Source organism: Eutrigla gurnardus (assembly GCF_963514095.1).
Source record: "Eutrigla gurnardus genome assembly, chromosome: 3".
Lineage (NCBI taxonomy): Eukaryota > Metazoa > Chordata > Actinopteri > Perciformes > Triglidae > Eutrigla > Eutrigla gurnardus.
This window is the reverse complement of record NC_139917.1, coordinates 24,256,394-24,268,577: the sequence shown is the minus strand read 5'-3', so window position 1 is coordinate 24,268,577 and position 12,184 is coordinate 24,256,394. Positions and strand designations below refer to the sequence as shown.

At 47.4% G+C, this 12,184-nt stretch overlaps 1 protein-coding gene across 6 annotated transcripts in view; it reads right to left on the bottom strand.

Moving 5' to 3' along the window:
* Nucleotides 1–12,184, bottom strand: part of dlc1 (DLC1 Rho GTPase activating protein) — a 70,739-nt gene that overhangs the window by 971 nt on the left and 57,584 nt on the right. For all 6 annotated transcript variants that reach the window (XM_084005911.1, XM_084005912.1, XM_084005913.1 and 3 more), the window contains 10 exons: nt 11,203–11,266; nt 7,525–9,185; nt 6,675–6,854; nt 4,999–5,158; nt 3,876–4,083; nt 3,128–3,344; nt 2,600–2,714; nt 1,310–1,525; nt 297–514; nt 14–187 (listed from right to left, as the gene is read on the bottom strand). In XM_084005911.1, the coding sequence (XP_083862037.1) occupies nt 14–187; nt 297–514; nt 1,310–1,525; nt 2,600–2,714; nt 3,128–3,344; nt 3,876–4,083; nt 4,999–5,158; nt 6,675–6,854; nt 7,525–9,185; nt 11,203–11,266 (3,213 nt within the window). The remainder of the gene's footprint in view (nt 1–13; nt 188–296; nt 515–1,309; nt 1,526–2,599; nt 2,715–3,127; nt 3,345–3,875; nt 4,084–4,998; nt 5,159–6,674; nt 6,855–7,524; nt 9,186–11,202; nt 11,267–12,184) is intronic.

The following is a 12,184-nucleotide window of genomic DNA, read 5'->3' as shown; positions in this document are numbered from 1 at the left end:
GTCATTTTCTCACCTGCAGTCGTCCCTGGAAATATGTGTGAGTCTGGATTTGTTGGCTCCACAGGGCTCGATTAGGTAGCGGGAGGTGAGGACATTGGCCCGAACGCCTACAACAGGTGCACCTTCATGGTCCACAGATGTGCACACCAGTGCACACGCCCCCTTTGGCAGGTCAGTCACCCATGTTCTGTTGGCGGGAGTGAAGAGAGGTTTGGATTAAAAAACAGAACATTGAAAAGGACGAAGACAAAGAGAGAGACGGGGAGGAAGAGAGGGAAAATGGGGTTATTGTCTACCTGAGCACCACGTGGTCTCTGGTGGGATGCGGAGCCATGGTATTCCTGACATACTGGTAGACCTCCGTCCTCTCATCCAGGGTCTCCACCACCCGGCTCTCCAGCAGGTCCTCGTCCCAGTAGCCCTGTTCCCGCAGCACTCGCGTCAGAACCTCCACGGGGCTCGCAGGTACCTCCACAGTCACCTTCCACAGCCGCAGCGGAAAGCCATCATGCATCTGGAGACACACGTGCAAACACCCCGCGGTTTAACATGCGCTTCTTTTGTTAACGACAATTATTTTTGCTGCATTTTGCATCTTTATTTGATAGCGGAGAGCAGAGAGATGACAGGAATTGAGGGGAGAGAGAAATTGGATATGACACAAGATGTCAGTGCGAGATGTTAAATCCTTCTTTTATTTGAACTTCAGACGTCCCATGCAAGCGTTCCTTCGGGATATCTAATCCTATCAGTCATGTATACAGGAATTAGAAGTGGTACTCCAGCCATCATTTTCAGCACAACAGTCGGGCTGTGTTTCGAAACCTCCCGATGCCCTTTGGTCAAGTCAGCTGCTCCGTTTTGCCATCAGATGATAGAGAACACTCTGCGCCTTGTGACTCTCACAAACTGGAAAAAAGATAAGCTCACACAGGGCCACCGCACACTAGACACAGGAAGTGTAAGCCCGGGATAATGGCGAGGTTGTGTGTGTGTTTATGTGATGTCATTCTGGGATGGAGTCCAGTACTTGGTTGGGAATGAGAGGCCGAAGGGCCGGGCTAGTTTCACACGGATGTGTTTCGATACAGGAAATCCTAACTGCATGTTTTCCACGCGATTTTCAGAGAAGCGGGAGAAACGAAGAAGAGAGGAGAAGACAGGAAACAGACAGTATTTCACACACACTAAAGACGGATTGACTGTTTTTCTCTCATTAAAGAATCTTTCGTGACTCTCACTCTCCGCCACAAACAAAACACGCCACACAGACGTGTGAAAAAACACGAAGAAAATCAAATGGGCTTACCTTCCTACAGGCCAGCTCTGCGTGCTCAGGTGTGGAGCAGCTGTCGTAACCTTTAAACTTGTCCTTGGCGTCTTTGAGGAGGGCGTCTAGGCTCTCCTGGAGGCAGGTCCTGTAACCTCCCTGCCCGGCCTCGTCGCTCGTGAGGTCCTCCAAGCGCTGGGGCAGCAGCGCCTGCTCCACGTAGGAGTTCCTGCGGCAATTCATTTCCTCTGGGATCTGTGGCGAAGGAGACGGAGGTGGACGATGAGGGCACGCTCATACCTTTCCGTTGTGTCATTTGTTTTGTCGACGCTGATTTATTTTGAAGACTTGAAATTGTTGATAGAGCTTTGAGAGGAAGTTATAAATGTCCTATGATAAGAGTGATCAGCACTTAGTCCTTACTTAATGTTTTGTTTTTTTCCGCCCTTATTACAGTAATTCCCCCCTAATTAAGGATGGAAACACACCACATCCTATGTCATCTCATTGTCTAGCTCATTCTCTCTCTTAAACCTACTGCATGTGTTATCTTTCAGGTTTGATTGAACACTAACAACATTACAGTATAAGAAAAGGCTTGTTGAAAAGGGAAAACATATTACAGTCACTTATTTCATCGGTCATATTCCTTTTGTGAACCAACATGAGCAGACAGAGATCTAATGTAATGAAAATAATTCGTGAGGTAATTGAGTTGACCCTGACAGGAAGCCAGCAAGCAATCTAATAAAACGTAATACTAATGACCGACTGTATGCATCCTCTTAGCATTTACTGTAGCATGTCAGAGACCACTGCAGTCGGCAGAGCAAACGTTTGAGGCAGAAAAGGGTTCGAAATTTGATTAATAATAGTGTTGTTTTCTAATTATTTCCTGTTTATCCATCCAAGTGCTCTCCTTGTGAACACAGAATCACAGGCTGGATTCATGGGCTTACTGTTGCCGTGACGACACTGTATTTTTGTGAATTATGAGACATGAAGGTATCGGGGGTATTTGAAAGAGAAGGATGGTTGGCATGTTCACTTTATGTAATCATAACATGGCTTTGGGTAAATAATGTGAATTGGATCAGTCCGCAATTATGGAACTGGGACTTTGTGTGTGTACAGGACAAACACAGGGGCACGAGGTGTTTGGTAATAACATGGCACAGAGAACCAGGAGTGACATTCTGTCCACAAACAGGCCGTCATGGGCAGTTGGCCGTGTGTATCTCAATCATAAAACATTCTGAATTTAACTCAACACTGAGGAGTGTAGAACACATTTATGCACATTTGGTTCCAGTGTTGTCAAATACTGACCCTGAAGAGTTTGCTGCACTCCTGGATCATGTGTGCCAGGCCGTGTGTGGCAGCCAGGTTCTCGTTCAGGTCTCTCTGGTCCGGCTTTCCCAGTGTCGGCTTCCTGTTCATCACCCTTTGAACCAAGGAGGAGAAGGACGAGATTAGAAACAGCATCCATCATCGAGGATGGAGGTTTTTGCCTCCAACACCTGATGAACCCCACTGTAGCTAAACGTGGAACAAGCTACGTGTTTCTTGTTGAGGTGAAGATGTTTATGTAACCTTGCTTTTTCCTCTTTCTCTCTCCCTTACTCCCCCTCTCCAGCTTTGCTCTCGCCCTTTTCTCTCTTACAGCATCCTGTTCTTTTGTTTCTTTAGATTGACCCTTTCCTGTTTTGAGAATGTACAGCTATGACATGTTACGTAAACCGCTGCTACAATAATGTGATGGCAATCAAAGCAAAGGCAATGATTAAAATTAGCTGTGCACAGCGGTGTGGAGGCACACACACACACACACACACACACACACACAGAAACACACACCTTGGCGAGGAGCTTTCCTTGCGCCGCAGGGTGTTGAGGTGGAAGAGGGACGGGGCGAGGCAGACGGCCAGGTTGGTGGGAGTCATCTGGTTCTCGGACACGCTGGCCGTCACGTCGCTCAGCAGGCACAGCAGCGTCCGCAGCACCTCGCGGTTCTCGTCGGGCAGCAGCAGCACGGCAGCCCGCGCAGCCTGCAGGCGGAGCTCCTTCGGCATGTCTGGAGGGGAAGAGGGAGGATGTCACGGCTCGGTTTTTTAACATGACGGCGACTAATAACTACCGGCATGCTCCATGATGTCATCGCTTTTCTGCGTTTGTTGGGTAACTCGGGGGGGGGGGGGGTTTGGGTTCGCCTGCCAGCATTGAGCTATGATGGAATCTGTGTCGACCTCAGTGTGTTACATAAGCCTACGTGTGTGTACACTATATGCTTCATCGTTCATGCACAGGACTGGTTTTGTTTTCATATATATATATGTATGTATAACATTCCTCATGCAGCTACGATCATGAAGGAACAGGAGATGTGCATGTTAACAGTGAGTCACAGAAGCAATCACCTATATCACCTCATCCCACAGGTATTTCCTACACTCTTTGTCTTTCTCGCTCCATGGCAGGCAAGCGCCGTCAGCTCTAAAACAACACCACCGTGTGTATCCCAGCATGCAATCCTCTTACAGATGTGGGGCTTTGTACGTCTCGGCAAAGAATTTTGTTTACAATCGAGACCGCCTGTTTTTCTTACACTGATAAATCTGGAGGAAGGTCTCGGACAGCTTGCTGGTGAGCAGGGGCTCTGGTAAGTCTCGAAAGTACTGCTTCAGCATGTCTGCGACGTCGTATGCCGATTGGCCCTCGTAGTTGACGCCTCCCCCATCCGCGCCGCTCGCCTCGTTCATCTGACGGAGGGCTTGGATACGAGATTTAACGCCCGATTTCCTGAAAAGACCCACCTGGACAAAAAGTGGAGGACAAAGAGTTACACCATGCACACACACACAGGAACTTGATACGTCAGCTTTTACATATCATTTCCTTATTAGTCTCAGTATTAACATGAGAACAGTGTTTAATGCTTTCACTAAGGCATATCAAAATGCTTCACATGCTCAAAACACATGCAAAATAATGTCTTTCAAAGCTGTTATTCTTGACTTATCCCTAAATCCAGAGCTTACAGTCAACGCGGTTACGTCACAGCAGATCCTGTACAGTATTTATAAGACGCTCCCGTGCCATTCATTTTGCGGAGCATTGTGTCGGACCTCATTAGTGGCCTTTTAAGGCTGTATGAAATGGCAACGTCGATGAGGAAAAGTTAAAAAGCCCGCTGGCTTCTCCAGCCTGAATATTTTCCATGAGCTTCCACTTCTACCGAACAGAGGTGCCTTGTGCTGCTTTGAAAAGAACACCATCACTCTGTTTTCTGTTTTTCTATTAGCGATTTTCTTCTCCTCCCCCCTTTCTTTTTTCTATATGAATGTACCCACACACACACACACACACACACACACACACACACGCCGAGATGAATCTTTTAAAATGTCTCTGGATTTAACAGACAGACACAGGCGACTTAACAGCTGACTCTCTCCAGACCTCCACGCTCCAGCGTTTGTGTGACAGGAGGGAAGGAAACTTTACACACACACACACACACACACACACACACACACACACACACACACACCAAGTGGGTATCATGCTTTTTCCATATCACGACTCCATCTTATGTAACATCCAGTGAACAAATCATGGAGGAATATTTGACTGATATTATGTCACTCCAGCACCTTAAAGAAAAAGCTTCTTTTCAATTACAGGAAATGCAGAGGCTTATATGTACTGTCCATACACAGTGTGCTTACCTGGTCGAGGCACTGGCTGCGTAAATAGCGCATTGCCTGCTGAATTCCCTGAGGGAGCGGCTGGCCCGTTCGCTGGACGATGACTTGCAGTGGCACACCGAACACATTCCTGTCTTTGTAGTCGCGCACCTTGATCCGCTTCATGAACTTTGGCACGGCCCTGCAACATACACACGAGAAAAGAAAAAGAAAAAACGCATCAATATCTGCTACATATTGACTTTTCCATAGGCATCCAGTTGTGAAAGGATTTCTTTTAACAGGTTAACGATGTCATGAGATGTCCTTCATTTTTACTAGGTCTTATACGAAGAACCGACAACAACACATCGTATTATAACCGGGGTTTTAACAGAAATAAAAGAAAAAAGAAACTATCTATGTTTCAGATGGTTGTAGTTTAGTTCAGACTGAATGAAAACCTTTAATCTTGCAAGACTAAATCACATCATTGCAAAATAAGCCAGGCTACCACTACATGTGTGTGTGTGTGTGTTTTATGTGTGTGCACGGAGGAAATAGAAGCCTCCAGCTTTATGACAGGGGTGGATAAATACGGGGGGGGGGGGGGGGGGTAGGATGTACGGATGGGTGTCAAAAGGGGAGGATCCCACTGTTTTATAGATCCGCACAAAGTGTCTGTCTCACTATATGTTACTGTGTGTGTGTGTGTGAGCAAGTGAACACCAAGTAGTCTATAACCACAAACCCCAGAGCTGAAACATGCAACTCCAACCGTTTCACAAGAATGCACCCCCAGATTTACGGCCGTGCATCCATCTGCATGGGTGTGAGTGTGTTTAGCAGGGAGACGCTCTGCGTGACTCAGGACAGGCTTCCCTTTGTAAAAGCGGCCGCTCACAAGACTCGGAACCGCAGTTTGGGGGAAAAATGGAAAGAGGGCATATTATGATCCCGGCTCGGAATTCTGAATATGTGTGGGCCTCCAGCGGCCCACACAGCGGCCTCTGTCTTTCAGTGAGCCCCGGCCTGTCATAAGACTGTCATAACACCATCTATTCCTGTCCAAGGAAGGTTTCGGGGAGAAGAAACATAGAAAGTGGAAAAACACGAGACCATTTTGCTGTTTTTCACTTTGTTTTCCTCACTGGACCTTGCAAAGTAGTAGAGAACTTCCTTCAGATGTCGAAAAACAGGTCATTCTCATTTCTCTGTATTATGTTGAGTCGAGTAACAAAGTGAATTCTTTTTTTTTCATGTAAATGACCTATCTAATGGAATCTCTAAAGCAGTAAATTAACAACCTTAGGTGCCCTTGGATAATCGTGAGCCTATGAAGTGACATCAGACTGTTAGTTCCGAAGTGGTAGAGATTGTGGCGGAGGAGGAATAATTGTTGAGGACAGATCTTTCCAGCCTCCAGCTCTTGTAACACCAAGCGTGTGAACCGCCGTGATTGCCCCGTTGAGAAAAAGACAATGTTCCTTCCCTGCAATTATGGGCCTGGGAAAAGAATGTGAAACCCAACCTCTGTGGACAGCCGTCACCACGCTACACAACAACCTGCAGATGGAGGGGGATTGGGAGACAGGTGGGATGGAGTGGAGTGGCGGGCATGGATGGACGGACGGCTGAATGGATATCGCTTACGATATTCCGCATGAAAAAGAAAGCTTTAAGTGTGCGCGTGTGTGTTATTCATCCAGTGTACTCACCAGCTGAAGCCGTGTTTGTTTGTAGGGGTGTGTCTCTCCAGCAGAGCAGTAAGCTGCAGCAGGGAGAGCTTCTGGAGCAGATTCATCTGGAGCACAGATTGGCAGCTAATCTGGAGCTGGGCCGAGGCCAAGCTGGGCCGATGGGAGTTCTGGAAGCTCGGCCAGCGTAGTTTCTGTGGTCTGGAGGACGTACAAGAGAAGGAGAGAGCACAAATTGAGATGTGATTAAAAAAAGAGCAGTTTAACTTTCGGGATCTGCGTCATGCTTTTGTGTACACATAAACTGAAAAAAAAAAAAATAACACAAAAGCCACACAGCATTTGTAGTTTTAGGTGCCAAGTGATCAGTGTGGGGATTATAGGGGTTTATGTACACATCAATCAAGAGGCTGTTTTAAAGACCTTGTACGCCCCCCAAATGTAATTCTGTCTGTGGATTCCTAAAGGGACAGCAACAGTCCCCATGGAGACCAAACAGCATTCCAGAGTATCCAGGACCATTACGTAAGTAGAGAAGTCTCAGCGTGTCCCCTCTGTTCATCCTTTGCTGTCACTTTCAATGGAAAACTCTTTTTAGTTGGTGCCTCATTGTCAATCTTACTATTGTTTTTTTTTGTCCATGAGCTTTCCATGCATTTAGGTAGTTTGGCAGGAGTAAAAGAAGGACACTGTTTGAATTGTAGTTTTCAGAGAGCAAATGTTATGTAAAAGTAGATTTTTACAGATAAAATAGTCCCTTTGAAAAAAGGGGTTATGGCAGAAAAATCAGGTATCTCAAAACCATGGCTAGATACCATGAGTGGTAGGTTTTGCTTTTGTAAGAAGACAGCTTTACTGCAGATTTACTGACCTGCTGGTTCTGGTTAGAGATGCACCGACACCAGAGTCTCTTCTCTCTCTCATCCCTTCCTCTCCCTCTCCCAGCAGGTTTCCTGTGCTGTCTTGGTCACTTCCATTCTCCATCTCCTCCAGCCGGTTCTGCAGAGGAGAGGACGGGCACGGGGAGGCCGAGTCCAGTGCTGAATCCGAGTCTCCTTCTTCCTCTTCGTCCTCCTCCTCTTCCTCCTCTTCAGCTCCAGCCTCGGACCAGGCGTTAACAAACCGCTGCAGGCCGCTGACATGTTGTAGCACTTGCTCCAGTTTGCGTTCATCCCCCTCTTCCTCCTCTCCCTCCTCCTCTCTCTCAGTGTAGGGGACGTTGTCATAAAAACTGAGCCGGCTGTCGACGGAGCCTGAAGAGCAGCGGCGCTGGCGTCTACTTTGCCGCCCCCTGAGGATCACTGGGTTGCCGTTGTCATTCCCATTGTTATTGCGCGAGCTCCCATCCTGCAGGGCTTTGGGGAAGGTTCCAGGCTTGTGACCTTCTGGTAAGTAGAAGAAGATTGTGCCCTCCTCTCCCTCCTCTTCCTCCTCCTGCGCATGTCTGCTACTGCCTTGAACACTGCAGTTGTTCCTGCGGTTCTGTTCGTCCACTGTCATCCCATTGCTAGCTTTGCAGGGGATGGGCGGGGCAGATTTGGGCGGAGGTGTCTGCTGTCGATCTGAAGCTTGTTGGGGAACGCTGAACGGATCAAAACCCTCCAAATACATCCCTCCTCTCTTACTGGAGCCCGCCGCTATGCTGTGGCTGCGAGCGCGAGTCACTGGGCTCGGCGTGCTCACTGCACTTCCGCTGCTGGCTTCGGACTGGCTGCTCCCAGTGCTGCCGTTGCTGGTCTGAGTGGAGTAGGACACGGAGCGATTGCGGTTAAGGGTCATCGTCTGAGCGGGACTGCGTTGGTGATTGAGGTTCTGGTTGAGGTTGATAGCGGAGATGTCCACGCAGTTGAGCCTCCGCAGCTTGTCATCATCCAGACCCTCTTTGATGACAGGGCCACTGATTTCTATCTTCCCTCCACTGGCGCTCCCCTTCTTCTTTCTCTTGGAGGAGGTGCCGCTGCGCAGCCGCAGACTCTCCATCCTCTTGAGGAAGCTCTTAGCTCTTGAGCGTGTGCTTTTCCCGCTGCCGCCGCCTCGGTCCAGACTTCCTCCGAGTCCTCCCATCCCTGTTTTCACATCGAAGGTGAACTGTCCGAGTGTCTCCAGTGGCGATGGAGGCATCCCATCAGACAGAGAGTCCTCATTGGCGCACCCTGACCCGCCTGTGCCCGAGGATGAACACATGCTAGCGACGGAGCTCGCACGAGTGGCGCCGGCGGGTACTGCTTCATTCGTCAGGGCAGCGCTGTGGCTCTTCTCTTCTCCTCTTCCTCCACTCCCACTGCTGTGGATGGAGCCCACTTCGGGCTGCTCACTGAGGTCGGTCAGCACACTCTCCGAACTGGTGCCTTCACGAAGGGCGAGCTTGCCTTTCTGGCACACTTGGTCCTTGGGGAATGGGGGTGTTTCAGCATCTGGGGGCAGTGTGGAAAACACCTCCAGCTCCTCCATACGAGACCAGCGCTTGCTGTCCCTTTGGAAGGTCCAGCGGCCACTGATGGCACACGGCTCGTCCTCATCGGAGTCCTCGCTCTGGATAGAGGAGAAGGAGGGGAATAAGAAATAGCAAGAAGAGGAGGAAAAAAGAAGGGGAGGGAGAGGAACAGTTAGAGGACATTATGCACCGCTACGTTTTCCAACATTCCTCACCTTGGTCCAGGAAAGTTTCTGGAGTTATGGAATTATTTTAGAATTGTTATATGTGCACTTTTTGACTCTGACATTTTGTTCCCATCTATCTATCTATCTATCTATCTATCTATCTATCTATCTATCTATCTATCTATCTATCTATCTATCTATCTATCTATCTATCTATCTTATACTTTATGAAATGTACTGCGAAAGCCTTGACAACAAAGCAACCTTTACATACCATCATCTAATGAGGAATTATTTTTGGAAGAATCATAACACACCAAAGACATTAGATGATTTGTATAACATTATATCTTTGGTTAAGCATATGACTTGAAGCAAAAATAGCCATGGTCAGCCAGTAAACAGGATTCAGTGACTTCCTGACTGCATGGACAATACAACACAAAGAAAAAAGTGATCATTACTTCATGTAGTGCACAAGCACCTTTTTTTCAAAAAAATGCACACACCTCCCCCAGTTTGGTTAATTTATCTCAGGCCCTGGAGGGAACTCAGGAAATTCCATTATGACCCCCATAGCTCACAATGCAGCCGGCCAGACTGGGGTCGTCCCCCCCTACAGTCTCCATCCCCTCTGTCTGTGCAGATGCAAGCACACATTGAGTGTGAGACAGCATCACTGCGACAGTCTACCCTTAATCTAGGGTTTTCAAGAAATGAGCAGTTTAGAATAAAACAAAAAAATCCAGTTAATAAATAAATCCACTAGTTGAGTGTCAGTGTTCCAGTTTCACTGCTCACATGGACTCCATATACCACAACAATACGTCATAATACATTAAGAGGGCAAACTATTCCTGCTACATACAGGATTTTTTATTAAAGTCAGTGTTTTCGAGAGGACAATAGAAACTTTCAGGACATTTTCAGATTCCAGATACTTTTTATCAAGTTATGCTGGTTGGAATGTGAGATAACTGCTTGGAGAGTGGTGATTGGCCAACAGAGCGTCAACCATTCTGGAGATATCTTATCCTCCAAACCATCAAACAACCAAAGCGTTCACTGCGACGGTGGGCACTTTGAACGCCTCAAGGCGTCTGCAGAATGAAAACTATTTTACAACTATATCACAATTCGACAAATAGCTCGAACAAACCAGAAAGAACTACAAACAAAGAGATGGAGATTTAGGAAAAGGGGGGAATGTTCAGACACGAGGAGATCAATGCATTCCTAAGCTGTCTTTGACTCCTCTACTCTTGTTGACTCCTGAAATGAAAGGTGACACAGGAGGGGTCATCCTAATGAATACCACCACACACAGAACAAGGATGTTACTATGTGTACCACTTAAGGCTGTTTGGGAGTTAAGGTTGATTTCGTAGAAAAAGTAGCAACTCTTTGTAGGTCAGTCCAGACAAAAGGAGTCCCATTCTAAAACTGGGATATTCACAGAATCATCCCCCTTTACGGTGAAAACTAAAAATGTGGTGTTTGAGTCTTGCAAGCCAGTTAAAAACATACGGAATTACACTCATTCAAAGACCCTTATGAGCGGGATCACAGACAAGAGATGTATGGTGGTTTGTTCGGCCGGAGTGCCACAAACGCAGCATACTAACTCCTTTTATGGTGAGCCAGAAGTATGAGGAAGTATTTGAGAAATAAGGGGAGCACGCCTTGAGTAGGGGGGAAGGTCTTGGTGAATGCAACCCCTTCATTTAGACATTAAAGCTATCCTCCCTCCCCCTAGGGTCCTCGCAGCTCACTTGATATCGGAAGAACCCAACAGGTGCCTACTCATTAAACTCAAGATGAGAAAAGACGCAGCTTCGCCCCGTGGCCGACAGTGAACTGGTGGTTGAGGTGAGGGAATGCAATTGTGGTTGAGGAAACTTGCAACGGGGGCTTTTCAGAAAGTTCATGTGTGTGCACGTGTACTCACTCTTTTTCTTTGCGGTGATATCTCCAGTCTCATTAAAGCACACTTGTTAAGGGTGTTCAGTCTCCTGCAACACACAAACAGGCAACATTGGTTAGATTTGAGATTGGCTTTAAACTATTCTAACTGATTATTTTCCTAAAACACAAACCCTCTCATCACCCAGAGGATGTACGGTGGAAGAAAGGATGAAACGGGGAGAAAAACAGAAGAGTTGGAGAGAGAAAGAGAGAAAGATAGAGAGAGAGAGAGAGAGAGAGAGAGCGAGCTTGGGTGCACCCCGGCTGGCTAATAAGCTGCTGAAGGATAATCTCCACATAAGCGGGAAGAGAAAGAGAGCGAGACAGAAAGGAGAGAGCGAGAAGAATGAAATCTGCTGGAGTGGTGACGAAAACTTGAGGAGGGGACAGAAAGCTTATCCCCCCAGCCACCTGGAGGAGAGGAGCGAGTGGGTGGTGGTGGTGGTGGTGGGGTCCACCCTCTAGAGAGCTCTTAGAGCAGATCATGTAACAATGGAGAGATCAAGAGATGGGAACTGGTGGATAGCTGGAGTGGGGAGGGGAGGGGGGAAAGGCTGCCAAGAAAGGAGATATTGAGATGATAGCTTCCAGATGTATGGAGGGACACCTGCTGTGGTTTATTACTGAGAGTCAGAATTTGATGAAGGAGTTGACTCCATTAAAGAGCCATTAACCTCCTCATATGTTAATTAACATCACAGGGGCACCTACTGGGATGCAAACCCAGTCCGCTGCCATTAAGCCCCTTTTTTCACATATACTAACTAAGACGTCTGACACGTCATACGAAGCTTTGAAACCATTTATTCTCCAGTTGCGGAGCATGAAAAAGACTGAATGCAGAGAGCACTGCGTGACCATCCAGGAGTGAAAGGTAGGGGAGAGATATGCGCTTGCCAGCACGATACAACATGACTGAGGTCAACACTATCAGAGAAAGAAGAAAATAAAGAGAGAATGAGATA